This window comes from Colossoma macropomum, unplaced genomic scaffold (genome assembly GCF_904425465.1).
Source record: "Colossoma macropomum unplaced genomic scaffold, Colossoma_macropomum, whole genome shotgun sequence".
NCBI lineage: Eukaryota > Metazoa > Chordata > Actinopteri > Characiformes > Serrasalmidae > Colossoma > Colossoma macropomum.
Window position 1 is genome coordinate 22,835,686 of NW_023494798.1, and position 19,244 is coordinate 22,854,929.

The window sequence follows — 19,244 nt, forward strand, 5'->3', positions numbered from 1 at the left end:
ACATGTGTTTGTTTATGTATGTACCCTGACATGGGTAGTCAAATCTATACTCAAGTAAAAGTATTGTTACTTCTGTGAAATATTGTTTTATTAAAATTGTGTATAAGAAGTTTGACTAGTTTGGCGCTGGACCTATGAAGCTGACATTGCTACCACTAGAAGTCAATAGTCACCCAAATCTTTTTTGTAAATACCTTACACGTTTTTCTCAACCCACTCAAACTGCAGCCATGTCTTCATTAGGGTTACACTTGACTTGTCATTGTGGTTTAGAACACCATTTGACTTACTGTTAGCTTTAAAAAGGCACACAATTTCACTGCGTAGATAAGCATTGTAAGCAACCATTTTAGGCAACAGGTGTATATTCAGAGTATCGTATTGAGATTACTGCCTTTAGTTTAGTTGCAGATAAACATTAGAATTATTGTCGTGGCACAATATGTGACTTTAATGAGAACTTTGCTCAAGAGGAGACATATCAGATTACTGGTGTCAGAAACACCTGAGCAGCAGGAGATTTAGGGCTATATGGCTGCCTGCAGCGTTCAGCAACACAGTGAAGTCTTGTTCATTTTTATAGGCTACAGTAAGCCATATTCTGCTCTAAACCACAACAGTCATTGCAACCTGAATGAAGACCTGGAAACAGTTTGAGAAAAGTGTTGAGGATTTTTTGCGGAAAATATGTAAAGAAAATTATGTAAATTTGATTTTTACTGATACATATCATGTACTACATATCTTCTCAGTATATCCAGCGTCTGTCACCATAGGAACTGAAGTTTATTACATGCTATTCTTCTCTTTTTGGGATCCATTTGGTCTAAAATAAAATCCTGAAGCATAAAAATGAGAGGAGAGAACAGCAAACAGTCCAGATGCTGTCACCAGTGTTATATAATGAAATGAAACAAAAAAGGTGACTAAATATTAATGACTAAAATATAACTGAGTAAATTCCTTTTATTTACATTTGCGACATTTAGCAGATGCTCTTAAGTAACTGCTTTGTTGTTGATTGTATCATAGCTAGTACAAATACTGGTTACTAGCTACGATACAGTTCAAACTACCCTAGAGCTAAAACATTGCCAGAAACCTAAAAGATTAGATACAAAATAAACAGTTAAGGCATAGCATACATGCAAGACACTTCAGTAAGTGCTAGATTTAAATGTTTCACAAAGAGATGGGTCTTCAGTCAGTGTTCCACCACCTGGGTGCCAGGACAGAGAAGAGTCTTGATGCTTATCTTTCATGCGTCTTAATGGATGGCGGGTGAAGCTGAGCCATACTTTAAGCTTGAAGTGCATGTGGGATGAATGGAGCTTTGACCATTGTCATCAGGTAGGGAGGAGATTTTTGGCTTTGTAGGCAAGCATCAGGGTTTTAAATCTTTCCTCACAAATCCATCAGAATTTGACTTCAGTACATTTCACTAGCCACCTCTGTATGTACGTCTATGAAGCTCTGTGCTTATGTTTGTGCATATCACATATGCACCAGTGACAGGTGTTTATTATCTCATTTACTTTCATTAGCATGACTAAACCTGCCTGCAGCGTCCCTCCAAACATTCAGGTCTGACATTTACCAGTGCAAAGTGTGGCACAAATATTGGGAACTTTCCACTATCAGAGCAGTAACAAAAAAAATCAGATGTCTTTTTCCAGCTGGCCTGAGACTATGAATAGCAAATTCCCTCTTGAGCTGGAAACACTCACACACACACACATCACACACCATTTCTTTTAGCACTGCTCACATGTAATATTGAATTCTGATGAAATGAAGATGTTCCACTAATTAAAGCTTTCATGTCTGAACCTCTGTTTCTACATGTGTGTGCGATCTTGAGCAGTTCTGGGAATAGCCTTGGAGAAGGAACATTTGCTTTGAGTGTGCAATAATTTTCTATGCTGAAATCTTTTCCTCTTTCACAAAGAGTAAGGGCTTGATTTATGAAGACTGTCTAAATATTGCACTTTGATTCAGTTTCTATTTCCTACGAACAATGACAAGAGCATGATTTGTTTAATGGACCTCTTTTTGTTTGATTCATTTTGAGATTGGTAATAAAAATGCAGTTCCTTTGCATCATATGCATCATGTATTCACCTCATTTAAAGTGGTATGAACAAAACATGTATTATACTGTCATTACTGTCTAGTCAACTGGATGGTGGTAAACTTATTACTTGCTATTAAACCATGAAAATCAAAGGAGACATGGGTCCTTATTACAACTACCACACTTGAACTGTAAGTGGTATACCTGCTATTAATAAACGTAGCATGTGGTCACCTATTTTTTGGGAGCAGAAAGACCTGCTGCTTTACTCATCGTGTCAGTCAGAGTAAAGTGTGAATTCTGAATCATTTGTGCTTATTATTTGAGTTCAGTCATTCCCCAGCTTGAGAAGTCCAACCCTGCTTTAAGCTCTTCACTCTGCCACATGACCACACAGATGTCTGGTTGGCTGCTAGTTTGCACAGCAATAATGGACAGAGGGTCCCTGCCATTCTTGGTCATTTTCATTCAGTGGAAGTCAAACTTGACTTACAAATTACATTATGGTACACTGTACACTGAAGTGGCTAGAGATTGGAAGGTATTCCAATAATGATCTATAATAGCTCAAAGTACTTCTAATTTTGATACTCTGCTATCTCTAATGTCACTCAAATTTATTTGGCAATGTGTAAAGACATATTGTACATAATTTTTATGAAAATTATCACTTTAAGTTTGAGGGCGTCAGAATCGTCCGTAGAACTGATATGTGATAGTCTTAACTAGGTCTCTGCCTTCTAAGCACTTGGAAGTGATGCTTCATAACACTGTTATAATTGGAACAATTGCAGCTACAATTGTTATAATTGGGGCATATACTGTATTTTAACACTGTTGTTGTTAATTTCCAGAAATAGAATGTAAACTCACAAAAAATGGCACCTTTATTTTACGGACATTTGCATTTATTTTAATGGTTGTTATTGTTATTATTGTGGTAAAATACTGTATGCCAGGATTTCTAAGAAATTAAATGACTGTAATTTGACAAATTTTTACCATCATTGAAAAAAAATCCTTTTACTGTTATTTAACAGGTTTTGTCCAGCACCCTTGCTGCTGGGCTTTTTACAGTTTCATTTACAGATTTCTTTGTTTTTTTTCACTATTCACTTCCACTGTAACATTTTAAAATATGATAATCTTACATGTCTATTGGAATTATTAAAATTTAAAATATCATTAGATTTATCATAAAAACTAATAACGGTGCCATCCTTAGAGGCAGCTTCAGTGGCCGTGCCTTCAACTAACATATAATCACTAATCTGTTTACATTATTATGTAATATTTTTACCCATTATGTTCTAGCATTGCCACACAAACTATTTACTTTAATAAGCTGGATTTCATTCAAGGAAATCTGCCTTTCACAGATTTCTCCAGTCTGCAAACTTTTGTGTACCAGATTAGTTAATGATGTTTTTAATGTAGTTTTACCTGTGCTTACAGACACACACCCAAATATGCAAATTGTCTAAATGCAAATTTCAAGGCTTATTACCTCCACTGTGTGTGAGAGCAAGTGAGAGACAGAGAGGGTTAAAGAGGAAGAGAGAGAGAGTCTTTGGTCTGAGATGTCTCTGTCAGGTGTGAAGATGGACGGTGCGGACGGACAGTGTTGTGAGCTTATGTGTCTGTCAGCTGAGATGACAGATGCTTTGTCCTTTTCACTCATTCTCTTTCTCTCCCTCTCTGCCCCTCTCTTCGCAGATCGGAGCATGAGCTGGACTACGACTGCTATCAGGAGGATCTGTATGACAGGTACTGTCAGTGCTGTCTTCTGCTCACGGCCGGCCTTTCACTCTGAGTAGTGTCTGTCAGACAGGACACGAAACTCAAAGCCACCCAGCCGCTCTGCCCCTGATTCTGCTGCACTGTCACTGTCCTTTCACACACGGTCCCCTGGTGGGCCCCTAAGCTTGCCTGTTTGTGTGTGCTAGTACACGGCGGTTTGGGACGACTGTTGTCCTTCACATTTATCTTTTCATCTGACTTTAAAGGAGTTGTGTGTAAGAAGTTTGTGTTAAAAATTTATGTAATGATGAAATGAAGTGAATGATGAAATGAAATAAGGCGGTGGGAAAGAGGTCCACATTAGAAATGAGATGGTTGCAGGGCTGCAGGGTGTGATGTTTATGCCCTTCCATTCAGTACTGCCGACACAGCCTTCAGCAAGGCCTTTAAAGGAATGGTTTGGTGAAAAATCAAATTTAAATTGCCCTATCATATCATACTGTTATGTATAAATACATAGATAAAAGGACAAGAGTACAGGCATTGCACAGGCAGATGACTGCTAATGTGTTTTTAGCTTGACAGCATGTCTCAATTTTGTGCATAGGGCTTATTACATGCTAAAGCTTGTTATTCAGTAACTATTGGGACTTTAATGCAAACTGGTTGAGATTTTTTTCAGGTCATTTAAAGGGTTAAGCTTATATTACTTTTTAGCTACATTAGCCTTGTTGTTACAATGAAAAACTAGAGAAGCAAACTTCAGATGCCAAACATATCTTGGATGATTGGGTATTGGGGTAAGGGGAAAAATGTTTAGGCTCTCCTAAATTCTTTTTTAAACCTGAAGTACCCCACATCTCTGAAAAGACCTTATATCTCTGTTATTTGCTAGCCTACTGTAAATACAGTGCATTAAAAGATCATTTTCAATTTGTCACTTCATCTCACACTACTTCTTTCAAGATGGAAAAAAGTGAGCTTACCCTTGGACCTACAAATATGTATGCAAAAGTTTGTACACCCACGGACAAATGACGTTTTGTTGATTTTCTGACTGCACATTTTAGTGCACAATTTCTATTTGAGTTCAGAAAAAAAAATACAAAAATAAATGTGCCACAGGCCACGTTCTATGTTTTTTGTTTTTTTTAATTCAGTAAAAATATTTGTGCATTACAATGTACAGACGTATGTTCTCTGTAGGGGATGTGTAAAATTATTTTCACATAGAAAACCCATCAAAACCTGTAATTGGACTGGGGCACTCAATTTTTGCACAGAGGTCTAGTAAGGAAAAGTAAGTAGCAGGACGACTAGCAGTACGCTGTAAAAAGTAACAGTAAGTTTAGCTTGTATAGGATTATTAATTATTAGGGATGCATAATATTATCTGAATATATTTTGCTTTGAAAAAGTGATCAACATTGGCCAGATGTTTAGATCAAGTATAGACTTGGTGATGCATTTACTGTACTACGGATTAGCAGAATATTTCAGCGCCGGTGGGCTACAAAGAGTGTTACATTTTTCTGCAATGTAAAAGTAGTAAAATTACTGCACTTTTATAAATGTTTATCTATCAGCATTAGCAGATATTTACATGAAGCATATCAGCATTGGCCTTCAATTCCCATGTCATTGCTTCCCTATTCATTATCAAATAATTTCTCCACATTAATTGTTTAGTATTAAATGTAGCTCCTTTAAATCAAAACCTCTTTTACAAAAATAACAAAACCCTGAACTGGTCAGATATCTGCTTCCTGTTAAATCTCCATTTATATAGGGTTCTCCCATTTAATAGTCAGGCACAGTTAGGGCTCATTATTAGGCCACCTTTAGAAGTCTTGGCAGAGGCCAAATTCACAATTTTATCCAGTTTTGCTCAGCACTCATATAAAGATGGGCAGCAGTGTGAGAGCTGCTGACGAAGCATGCTCTGAATGAGGGAAAAGAGAGCGACCTGAACTGTGTGTGCAGACATTATTTAGAGTGTGATAAATGACTTAGGTTTGCACTGTGTTTTGGGTCTGTGCGAATGTCAAATTATGCAAATATGCAAAAGTGCAATTCAAGTGCATATTTGCTTTTGGTCTGTATTTGTATGTGTACGTGTGAATGTGTGTGTGTGTGTGTGTGTGTGTGTGTTTTGTTCATTCGTACTCATAATTGCTCTGGGAGTTAACTGCCTCCCTCATGCAGCATGAAGGGCACACAGGTCATTCATAAACCGGAAAGTCAGCACATTTAAATTTGACTTGCAGGGAACTGCAGACCCACACACCCAAACAAACAAACAAACAAATAAACAAACAAACATGATTACCTAGAGAACAGCCTGCTTCTCAATGCATGCACAATCATGAAAACACAAATCAGCTGTCACTCATTGTATTTGCAGTAGTAGTACTGAGGTACTTGATTAGAGCATCATTCTTACACAGTAACACAGTAGGTATTATTAAATACTGTGTCAACCTAAAATCATATTTTACTTTTTAATCTTGTTAGTTCATGTCCATGGTCATATTAAGCTTGATTCACTGCATCAGATGATTAGAAATTCAAAATTGTTGTTTTCCATAATTGCCCATCAGATTGTAACGACATTTGTCCGTCTGATTAGATCACTCTGCGCAGAGGGCAGGAAATAACTAGTGATGCACTAAAACAAAAATTCTCGACCAAAACCAAAATTCAGGACATCCTGTGTTCAGTAAAGTTCAATTAATAAAAACAGTTTACATAAAAAAGCTTTCAAAAATGATTACAGAGTCCTTAACAACAGAGAATGCTCATCCAAGGCAAAGAATTCTGTTATTCTTTAGTTATAGTTTGGACCTGTCAGTTAAATTGATTGTTATTGTTATTTGAAAAACTGGAGAATGGACAAGTCCTTAGGCGTTATACACCCCCCCTGATGCTTGACATGAACAGTGATTACAAATTACTTGTCTAATGTCGCTCACAGAAACTGTGAAATAGTTCCACACAGGTGACATTTTCACTGTTGATTTGCTGCTATTCAGACTGTTTGAACGTATCCGTGCTGAACAATGCAGGAGAGTGAAGAAAGCAAATGGTGGTTTGTAATACTATTTCTCATTTTTATTGCCATCACAATTATTTGTAATATCTGAATCATTAATCTTTTAAAATTTAGGCCACCCACAATTTTTAGCTGAAAATAGTCCATTTTCAGTGGCCAAATGTTCAGCGCATCCCTATAATATTGTGTTCCAACCTATGATCACGTGAAAAATGTTCAGCTAGCTCAGAGACCCTCCCTGATACTGTGTTTCATTGGAGAAGACAGGAATCTAGTTCGTTAAATAAAATGAGAAAAAGTGATACACTAAACTTCAATGTGTGCATCATTTCCTCATTTCCATATTAATAAAATTTTGTCACTGTCATTTGAAAATGCCAGCTGGACCAATAGACATGGTTCCAAATTACTTGGAATAAAATCTTACATTTTTAATTTGATATAATAATCTTGCATACATAATCTTACATAAAAACAATAACAATATAATATATTACATCAATATAATTCATTATAATTAATTACATAACTGTGCTGTAATGTATTTTATACATGTGTAAATGATGCACATGTTTAAATCAAGTACATGGAAAACATCTTGTTTTTTCAGAACAGGCCAGAACAGAGCTTCCACTGACCCTGGCTTTTGAGAAGCACTGAAGTTTGGACAGGCTTTCAGCAGCTGTAAATAAACAGCAGTAAGGGTATGTCTAGAGCGTCCTCTGTCAGAGCCATCAGTGGGACTGTCCTGTGGCCAGACTGACTATGCCCTTTACTGCCAGCTCACTGAGGAGCAGGCTGAGAGTGTGTGTCTGAGGTGTTTGGGTGTGTGAATAGCAATAAACCTATATGCACCTTCCTGTGACAGATACGAACACTGGAGCGTCTGTCACAGGAAAGTGTGCATAGCATCTGAGTGCTTGAATGCTGAGGCACCAGCATTCAAGTTGAGGCCAACATTAAGTCAGAATAGATTATGGGGGTGAGACTGGATTGGAATTGAGGATTTGGACACACACACACACACACACACACACACACACACACACACACTAATGCATATAGTCACACTACAGAGAGAGAGATTCAGTAGTCAATACTATATAATATTTTTCTCACAATGGTAATGAGGCTAATGGCTAATAACTTCTATAGTTGTGGAAGACAGTGCAGTTTGTGTGTGTGTATGTGTGTGTTCATGTCTCTTAAAATCCCAGGCTTATTATTCAGTAACTACAGGGACTTCATTGCAAACTGATTGAGCTGTTCTTAGCTTACAGAAGTGTGTAATAAAACTTGGGGCCCGCCGGCCATTTAAGGGGTTAAATACTGGTATGAATGAAAGAAAATGACACAAGAAGCAAAGAAAACTATGTAAAGGAGAAAGGAAAAAACAAAAAAAGGGAAGGAAGGAGAGACAAATAATGGAACAAACGACAGAAAACATAATTAAAGAAAGGAGGGAAAGAAAGAAGAAAAAAGGAATGAAAGGGAAATAAACCAAGGAAGCAAAGAAATAAAATAGAAATGAAGGGGGAGGGCAGAAAAGGGAAGGAGGAAAGAAAGGAAGTAGCTAAAAAGTAGCAGAATGAAATGTGTGAAGAGTGAGAGAGAGAGGGAGAAAGATAGAGGGAGGGAGGGGTGGAGAGGCTGACAGTATGAAAAACGAGTCCGTCACTCTGGAGGCCTGCGCCGCATGAGAAGCTAATTCAGCTACTCCACACTGATGGGCGATAAGCGCTTGACTGCTTCTCCCCCCCCTCTCTCTGTCCCCCTCTTCTCTGTCCCCCTCTTCTCCCCCTCCTCTCTTTCCTTCTCTCTCACTCACTTTCTCTTGTATCCTTCCTTCCCTCACCACTCTCTCTCCCTCTTTCTTTCTTGCTGTATCTCTCTTCTCATATACACACCAAGCTCTGCTCTGCTGCCACCAGTCTCCACCTCCGTCATCCTGAGGAGAAAGAAAGAAAGAGAGAGAGAGAGAGAGAAGGAGAGAGCTGTCTCATTGTCTCAGTCAGAGATTGCTTTCTTTCCAGCTGCACATCAAAGCGCTTGTGCCTGCTGTTCTTTACATAATACAACTCAGTTAAAGGACTTTACCACCTAAAGAGAGTGTAAGAATCTAAAGCCCCTCGCTATACAGAGCGTAGTGAGAGAGGTATTACCACGCAGCTGTGGTGGTGGCCTGTAGATATATTTCACTGTGTATTCATGTCCCTGTGCAGTGCTAGTCTTCTCTCTCTCTCTCTCTCTCTCTCTCTCTCTACCATAAGCTGCTCATTTGGGGAGCCTTCTGTGTGAGGGAGAAGAGGGCTGGAGATTTAGATTTTATTTAAGAGAAGAGGCTTTTCCTCAGCTTTATCCAAGGTTTGAGTGGCACCCGCTGCAATTACTACACCTACGCCAAAATGACAAAACAACATGGCTGCCATCTCCCCACACCAATTAACTGCAGTCACTTCAAAGCTTGTTTAATAAAAAGCCAAAGCCTCAAGCAATCTGCTCGCACTGAGAGCGAGAGCTATTTTTTTTTAAGAAGGAGTAGTGTAAAGGCTTCAGAGGGTGACACTGGACAACTAAATAAACACCATCCAATTTGCAAATGAACTCTCAGCGCTCTGAACAGCAGCTGCCAAAGGAGTATCTGTGTAATTGTTTACTCTGTCTTATCTGCTCAGTTGTGGATTAGGGGCTTTAAGGCTTTCTCTCATCTTAATCCTGTCTTCTTGATACACTCGTAATCAGCACACTATTTCAGCTGTCAGTCAACAATAAGACAAAGGCTGACCTGGTCACTGTGGCTATTTAGCGCACAGTCCTAAAGATAACTGTAAAACAAGTTTCTCTACAAACTCTGCGGATCACCATTGTAAAACAGCATTAATCACAGGTTAATAGTAATATTAAATTTGGCCTCCCTGATGATACTTCTTTATTTTTACCATAGAGCTATAAGGCTAATGTAGCTAACAAGTTAAGGAAGCTAATACATCACCAGTTAGTGCTGCACAAATTGCACACCTAAATCATCACACATTTGTCTAAAATTGTATCGATTTGTCAAGTAATATCAAATAGACTTCCTTATTTAGTAGCAATTTATAACAATTTATGGCATTTCATTGACAAAAGCACAGTGCATAGCTGAAAACAGTAGTAGCAGGAAGTTGTATCAGAAAGTATTTCTTGAAGAAAAGTACGAGAGAAGGACCTGATGTACTTGCAAATTTATGTTTGAGTGTCCTGCACACTGAAGACTGTAGAAGACAAATCAAAGACCTGAAGTTTGCCAGTTCACCACCAGTTTACCGCTGAAACACTGCTGGGATGTTAGAGTGAATAACATTAAGAAAAGCGTATCACATAAATTCAGTATTCTGTAGTGCAGCGTTGCATACATGAGAATCATCGTTTTGACAGAATTTATGATTTTGAATCTTGTTGTGGTTTTGCTCATCAGTGAACCTTCACTATAATACCCAGCACACTTTACACAAATATGTTGTAAAATCATTGGGAATCCCTCCCCAGCAATAAAGAGATCCTAACTGCGAGCATAGCCACTGATGTAAAAAGCCTGTAGTTTTTTCAGTATTCAAAACTATTTTTTTTACACATTTCTAGATATGTACTAATAACTAGTAGCAACTGATGTTATTTTATCTGTGTCTCTTACTTTACGTGCACGTAACACTACCAAAACTTTACCAGATGTTTCAGTACTGACTGTTTCGGTAGTGACAATTTTAGCTAATTTAATAAAAACTATCCAGTACATGGCAGCTTTGAACAGTTGTACACCCATAAAATCATATTTTTTTATTAAAACACAAGAAGTTTAATTGGAAATGTGTTTCGGTACTGATAGTTCCTTAATGTTACACACTGATTTTCAGGCTTTGGGACACATTTACTTCAAAACAATGGGATCTAAAATCCACCATATGGCCATGAGGGACAGGGATGCAGTCTCACTTCCTGCTCTAAAATTCAGGGGTGTGGCTAAAATAAGGCTCCACCTATGGACTAAAACTCTGTGTTTCAGAAGTGACATGAAAACATGGGACAACATTTTTGACGACTTTTATTTTAGAAATAAATTATGATAAATCTAAATTGTTCAAATTCACTTTAAAAGAAATCAAAAAGCACATACACAAAGTACATACAAATCTTTGGCTTCAGTCAAACATCCCGCCCCCAAATTGCTTGGAGTTTTTCAGTGTTCCTTCCACATTGAAGATACATCATCAGAATGGTTATTTTTTCTGTTCATTAAACCAGAAAATCTCACTCATTGCATCACTGCTGTATGATGTGAGTAGGCATGTTTATAACTTTTCACTTTGGCTGGAACGTCACTTTAAACAATCATTTATATAAATGAAATGCGAGAGTGTGAAGAACCTTGTAAAGGTTTAAAGAACCTCTACATAGTGTAGAGGTTCTCTATCAGTTGAAGGTGTGTCCTAGAACCATACGTCCAAACCAAGAACAATTCAGGAGCCCTCATTTTTAACAGTGTAGGGTTCATATGGTGTGGTAAGCGCAATACAGAACATGCTGTGTAGAGAAAATATAATACATTCACATCATAGACTTTACAGAACCCAAAGGGGTACAAAACAGCTGTATTTTTGCACATTTGCAGATATGTATTCATAACCAGTAGCAACTGATGTTATTTTGTCACATGTCTCTTATTTTACACGCACATGATTTTCTGATCTGATCAAAGTTAGAGCAAGCCATGTTTAATGTGCCTCCCCAGATACCCCTCTGCCTTCTCTCTCATTTTTCCTCTCTCTCTTTTCTCCTCTGATTTATCATGGCTGGTATCTGTATCCTGTGTGACACATGCTCCTAAACTCTTCTGTCAGCTTCTGCAGTGCTTTGCCACAGAGCTTTTGATTGGCTCTGACAGTACCAATTTGATTTTTGTGGGAGATAAGAACAGCTTACCACTGTTCATAAGGAGGAGAGAATGCCTCGAGAGGCTAGAGAGAGAAGGAAAAAGATCTAAGGGGTGGGTTGGTGGGGAAAATGGACCGTTTTAAATCATTAACAGAGTAGTGTTAGCAGTGCTGAGAGGTATTAGAATTCAATATCACAATTTAAAAAGTCTCCATTCAGTTCTGTTCAATTTTAAAATGTATTTGCATAGCACGTTTACAACAGCTGTTGTCCCAAAGCAGCTATACAGAAATCTGGGTCCAGACCCCTAGTGAGAAAGCCGAGGGTGACAGTGGAAAGAAAAAACTCCCTGAAAACAAGAGGAAGAAACCTTGAAAGGAAGCAAGATTCAAATAGGAATCCATCCTCTGGTCAACACCAGATAGCAAAACAATAACACAACAAAACAATGTGAGTTATGTAAGAGTGAATAAGGGGATGAGTAATGAAAATATAATAATGAATAATGAAGTAAAAAAGAAACAGTGAGGGGAGACTATCTGAGGCTTTGGTAATCTGAACATATCACGGAGTCACACGTTCAGATGATATGTAAGTTTGCATTAATAAAGTGAATGAACCATCTCTTACTAAGAACTGGGACTCAAAAGCTATAAGTGCTAAAAGAATGTCTTACAGTCCTGAGCTTGTTCTGATTGCACAGTTTTACACAAAATTACACCAAAGAGAAGCTTCCACAGCACTGTGAATGACATCCTCTTGGACCCTCCCTCAAATTGAGCTCTGAGTATATGGATCATTCTATTGAATTGGCTTAATGTATGAGTTCAAAACACATTTTGGACCTTCAACTAACTTGGACTTCAGACTAAAATCCCCTTGCTCTGAATGACCCTATACCTTAATTATGTTTATTCTATTATAATAAATAAATATTCCATTTTGTCACTACCAAAACTTTACCATATGTTTCAGTATTGACTGTTCCGGTAGTGTTGATTTTAGCTAATTTCATTAAAAATCTAGCCAGTGCATGACAGGTTCGAACAGTTGTACACCCAAAAAATCATAATATTTTTCATTAAAACACAAAAAGGTTTACTTAATTGCAGAAAATATGTGTTTCAGTTCTTAATGTTAAACACTGATTTTCAGACTTTGGGACACATTTACTTCAAAACAGTGGGATCTAAATGCTCACTATGTGGCCATGAGGGACAGGGATGCAGTTCACTTCCTGCCCTAAAATGCAGGGATTTGGATAAAATAAGACTTCGCCTATGGATTGTTTTTCAGTAGTGACATGAAAACATGGGACAGCATTTTTTGATGATCATCAAAAAGATCTTTTAAAAACATCATTGAAAAAAATATGAAATTTAGGGGTTAAGGTAGAAAGTACCCTATAAATTATGCTTTTGTAAATATTTAGCTTAATACTATCACGGTTAATGCCTTTTTAAAATGTGGGACAGCAGTGTGAACTAATTAAGAAGAATGGTCCATATACTCTAAACACTAAAAATAAACGTTCCTAATGGTTCTTCACTTCGAGAAAATTTGCAGGAAAAAATATGCATAGAAACTTGTCGTTATATGGAGGTTCCTAAAACTTTTTTGAAAGAATCATTAGTAAAAGATTCTTCAAGGAATCAAAAGCGATTCTTCTATGGCAGTGTTCCAAAGAACCCTTTGTGTTACCTGTATATTTAAGAGTATGATATGTATCACACTGCAGTAACTATTAGTGTTAAATAACTATGTCAGAACAGCAATGGCTGCAGTAGAGAAATCGAATCCCTGGCTGTTTATGTGAGGTATGGTGAATGCTGGTAACCCTCCCAGCTCCCACGCCTGTCAGATGTTTCTCCACCTGGCTCTCTCTGCTCCTCACTGCTCAAATGCAAACACTCAGAGCAGTGCTGAAATGCACTGATAGCATGCACACACAGTACATTATGCAGAATATTATGCAAACTGAATGCATTACTGAACATAACTCACTCACTGGCGGTTACTTGCAAGAAAACTCCCTGAAACATGTGAAACTTCTTTTCACTGGTTAAAGAGCCAAAAAGAGTCGTTTCAGTTTCCTGCACTCTTAAAAACTGATATGTTAATTAAAAGCATTTTGTGTTATCAGAGCTTTAACACATTTTGTTAGTCCATAAAAAACAGTCACTGGCACACATTGTGTAATTAGAACATATCTTTATGGTAAAAACCTGACCACACTGCCACAGTATGTTACCACTCAAGGTTTGAAAACATGAGTAAATATCTGTTATATTTATGAGTAACAAAAATGTCTTCAAGATGTTACATTGCATTAGTCTGTATTTCCTTCACTGGTGTAGTGTGTAGATCTGTGGAGGTTGTTCTGTGTTTGTGGATACTGCTACTGTGTGTTGCGGTAATGGTAGTGTGTACTGTGTCTTCAGGGTGTATGACTATCAGCGTGTCCCATCGGCGGCACCCCCGCTGGCTCACAGCTCCAGCCTGGCCAAGAGAGCCCGCTCGTCCTCCTCCAGGCAGAGACGTAGCCGAGAGCACTCGTCCTCCAAGAGCTCCAGACCCCACTCATCCAGCAGAGCCAAGTGTAAGTAAAAACACTCACCCACACACATATGTATGGTTCAAAAATGTGGTTCAGTAATCTAATTTTCACAATTTACTTCTAACCGCAAATGTAGTCAATCAACCAAGACATGTTTCGTGTGTAAAATTTCCATTTTTGCACTATTGAGCTATGAGACTAATGTAGCTGACAACTAATGGAAGCTCGTCACTACCCATTAGCATTGCGCAGAGTGGATGCCTACATCATCACACACTTGCCTTAAACCATGTTGGCTTGGTAAATAATCTAAAATAGAATTGCTCATATGGCTGTACTTATATGACTATATCACAGGATATCACACTATATCATACTATATACTATATCACACTATATGACATATTCTAGAAAGACCAGAGTACACTATTTATCCAAAAGTAACCAGACACCCCTTCTGATTTGTGAATTCAGCTACTTTAAGGCACATCCATTGTTGACACAGGCGTTCAACTGCACAAACAGCGTTTTTAATCACAAGAGACAAGCATTGCCAATAGAATGGGATGCTCTGGAGAAACCGTACATGAATCTAAGGTCACCATGCTCGATGCCCAGCCTTGGCTAGAGGTATGTAAAGCCCCCCAGCACTGGACTGTGCGGCAGTGGAACTGCATACTGTGGTATGATGGAGCTCCATCCAACACCTGTGGGAGGCGTTTGTGATCAAGAACAAATCATTTAACCTCAGTACCTGACCCCACTATTGCTCTTGTGGCTGAATGCAATCAAATCTTCACAGCAATGTTAAAACATCAACAGAGGTCTGTAAATCCAGACCTTGAAACTAGTTTTCATTTTCTAGATTTGGTAAAAAGAGGCATTTACTACAGAGAAGGGGGACCAACTCTGTATTGATACCCTTGATTTCAGAAGAAGAAACATTGGATGAGCAGATGTCTACAAAGTTTTTGACATATAGTGTACACCGCATAGCTAAACAATGTTGTAGTATCCTGAATTTTTTCCATATTTATGTCCATTTTAATGTATTTCTAAATCTTATTTAAGCATATTTGAGTTTGGTTGAGTAATTCGCTAGGCTCAGAAGGGCAGAGACTCCAGATGGCTTTTCATTAAAAGCCTCTTCTCTGTAGCATCTTCTTCTGTAATAGAGACAGCTCTATCAGAACATGCAGTTACACCAAATTAATAGAGCACGACGAATAAAAAAGAGCTTCGAACCTTATTACCAGTTCTCACCGCGAGGTCATCTCAGAGCCCCGGTACTCGGGGGTCAGAATGTTGTCTTTTTCAATTAAACCTCTGTGTCTCCATCTATCATCGTGTCTCCTCATTTATCTTCCTTGTTCTGTCTGTAATTTTGTCTGTATCTGGGTAATTCTGCATATTATTTGCAGTATTTCTCTCTGGACTATTAATCCATCTCTCTGTACTTCCATTTCTTCTCTTTCTGCTGTGTTCCACTGTGGAGAACTTTGTCCCCAACCCTGCGCTGCCGTACTCTGAGGTGGCCAGGCAGGGTGCTGAGGTGCTGCTTGGGGACAAATGGCCTCCTCCAGAGTTCACTATAGAGACAGGCTTAGGGATGGCACCGTGCCTAAACGGGTGACAAAGAATGTGTAAAAACGAGAAGAGGAACAAAAGAGGCTAGCCAGAACTATAGAATGGTTTGTACGCAGTTATTTGAAGAGTACAGATGAAGAGATAATAGCTTTTCTCGACCCAGACAATATTTCTTAAGAAGAGCTGCTTTCAGAGTTGTTTTATTGTCTTCTTTTACTTTTAGTTTAACCTCTTGTATACTGTGGCACTTCCCTCCCTCTCCCCCTATTTGTCTCTCTGCAGTGAAAATGGAGGAGCTGCAGACTATAAAGCGAGAGTTGACACTGATAAAGGTTCAGATCGATGGGCTGTTGGACAGTCTGGACAGGATGGACAGACAAAGGCAGGAGCACACAGGTCAGTCTTCTAAAGATGCATGAGTCACTGTTTGTACATCTTGACCTCCTCTGATCCTTTAACAAGATTCAAACTTTGCACATTATGGTTTAAATAAGGACTCACATGAGCTTAACTTTGGCTGGCTGAGGTGAGAATTGCCTCATTTGAGCTTATGTTGCCACCTAGTGGTAATCTCTTCTCCTCCTCATAAAGAACTGTTGAGCTTTACTCTGCGGGCTGAGTTAAAGTTTGTAAACAAATCTTGGAATTATGGACAGTCCCTTTAGCCTTTCATTCAAATTGACATGCTATGCTTGTCAAACTGCATTTAAGCAAACTGCTATGGTGAATCATTGCCATAATCACTTCTATGAGGCCAAGAGAGATGTTAAACTGGATATACACAAGTGCTTGATTTCAAATACAAATTAGTCTTTATATCAGCTGGACTGGGTATTACATGAATGTTTATGTTCATTTATATGAATAACCATAAATTAATTCCTTTTTCCAGTCTCTGAAATCTATGGTCTTTCTTCAAGGCACTCCACCCTTTTTCAGCATCTTTTTCAATTCTTATCCAGCCCTTCTTTAATTACAGTGCTGCCAATGATGAGCGATCAATGTGTCTGAGTCAGTAATACTAGCAAGTTGACGAGAGCAGAGAGCTTTCTCAGTCAATTTGCCTGAGATTTCACCGAATGCACTCCAAATCTCTATGGCTTAAATATAATCATCTACAACATTTTGTTTTTTTTTTAGGCTTGTCTTAGTAAATGAAAAAGCAATATCTTCTCTGAGTGTCAGCTTTTTTACAGAATGCTTTATGAATGTTTACTACAGCGAGTGCCGTCTAGCTTTTATGAACTCATGAGTAAATTTAAGACAGCTGAAATGCCAGATTACTAAATTGTCTTGCTTATTAGGCAAAACTTTAAAACAGACTAAAATCAGATTGGCTGAACCACATTCGAATCCATTGCAGAATAGTTTATATAGACATACAAACAGTGTGCAAAAGTCAGAGACCACTCTTTGTTTAATTTCTGGGCAGAACAGCCATTAATTTGTTATTCATTTATTTTCATTTTTCAGTATCAGGGAAAAGCAGAGCACTTAAACTTGACACAAAAAACTCAACAGTTTAATATAGTATGCTTGTTTTAGTATTTAGTGTTTCCAGCCTTTGCTTTTATTACAGTTTCTATTCTTTTCAAGAGGCTTGCTTACAGTTTTTAAAAGAACTCTGCAGGGAGTTCAGTCTCAAAAATAGCAATTTCTGCTTCTCTTGATCCAAGTAATCCCAAACATGTTTAGTGATGATGAAATCTGAACTGTGGAATGGCCAGTTCATTGGTCTGAGAACACCAGCAGCCTCTTTGTTTGTCCTGCTTTGTCTACTCGCTTTTCTCAGTAATGGCTTCTCAAAGGGTGCACATCCTTTCAGACCCATAGTGTTGAGTTCTCACAGTGGAAGGATGGACAGAAGCACCTGTGAACTTTCTCAGATCTAAAGCAAAAGTGGAGCTTGATGTCCTTCTGTCTCTCAAAGATAAAACCTTTAAGTACTGTTTATCTGATGGTTACATGGCTATTAGGAGCCCTATTTTCTCTGTAACTTTTAATGATTTTTTGAACTGCGGTTTAAGAAACTCATATTTTCCCCTTATTTTCCTTTGCCTTTCCCCTTATGCAAATGGACAATTGTATATCTAATCTCTTCAGAAATATCTCCTGAAATATAAATAATTTGTAATTAATTTCTGTTTTTTACTGGAAACTAAACAAATGAAGGGTGGTCTCTGATTTTTGCACATATAAATTGGATTCTGTATAAACATGCCATGGTATTAAAAAGTTGTGCTGTTCATGGAATAATCTTTGACTTATGTTTCTTGCATTTTGTCACTGATTATAAAGGCAATAAGCCATGAGATGCCTGTGTGTTATAATTTTACCATTGTTTTGTTAGGCATGATGCACAGCGACTAATTGGACATAATGTATTTACATTTAGTGAAAGTCTTATAGTTTCTATATTTTGGGTGTACTACAGGTTCACCCTTTTCTCAGGGTGGAAGTTTGGGAGGGTCACCATACCACCCATCAGTCAGCAGTCGAGAGGGCTCACCTAGAAGCCCCAGTCCCCGTCCTCGCCGGGGCCAGAGAGACAGTCCTGAGCTGGGGGAGGCCAGTGACGATGATTCACACATGGTAAATATATGTGATGTGTTTTGATGTTCATCAAGCTGATAAAAAAACTAATGCAAGTCAAGTCCACTCTGCAGGCCACTGTAGCATGCATGCCCTGAGCTGTGTCTCTTTAGATAACCAAACAGTAAGCAGCACAGCCTTCATCCCCCTGTACACACAAGGGATTTAAAAAGGAGACTGTGTGTGTGTGCATGTTGCACGTCTTTTCAAATTGTGTCATTGTGCAGAGTGTGTGTGAATGTGGGAGAAAAGAGATAAGCACAATACAGAATACTGCTGCATGGCAAATCAGTCTGTCAGCTGATAAGTGCCTCTCAAATGTTGCAAATATAAAACTATGCCTGGTTCCTGCAGACAAGCAACAACTACTCCCACAGACTTTTACCCATTCTCCACATAAAATAGCCAAAACATGGAACCACAAGCAGAGAACAACACATATGCACACACAAAAAAAGCCTTGTTTTTTACCCTCACTAAACACATTCCCCTACCTCCATCTCACTCACGCCTGCTAAAGAGCGCAAACAAACAGAGAAAAACAAATCTAATCACGCTGTCATTACTTTGACACATCACAGCTTTATTATGAGACAGATTTGCTCACTGCAGCATAAAATTACACTGAGCGAGGCCATTTTTCTACTTTCGTTCTTACACTGCATCCACCTACAGCAGTCCTTAAGCAAGCAACTTCTGGCAAACACACACACATAAAGTCAAGGCATTTA

General features: G+C 38.4%; 1 protein-coding gene across 1 annotated transcript in view; it reads left to right on the forward strand.

The window, feature by feature from the left end:
* Positions 1-19,244, forward strand: part of LOC118818377 (heterogeneous nuclear ribonucleoprotein C-like) — an 87,309-nt gene that overhangs the window by 61,581 nt on the left and 6,484 nt on the right. Inside the window, exons 3-6 of the mRNA XM_036585625.1 lie at positions 3,791-3,841; positions 14,219-14,376; positions 16,204-16,317; positions 18,356-18,513. Of these exons, the coding sequence (XP_036441518.1) occupies positions 3,791-3,841; positions 14,219-14,376; positions 16,204-16,317; positions 18,356-18,513 (481 nt within the window). The remainder of the gene's footprint in view (positions 1-3,790; positions 3,842-14,218; positions 14,377-16,203; positions 16,318-18,355; positions 18,514-19,244) is intronic.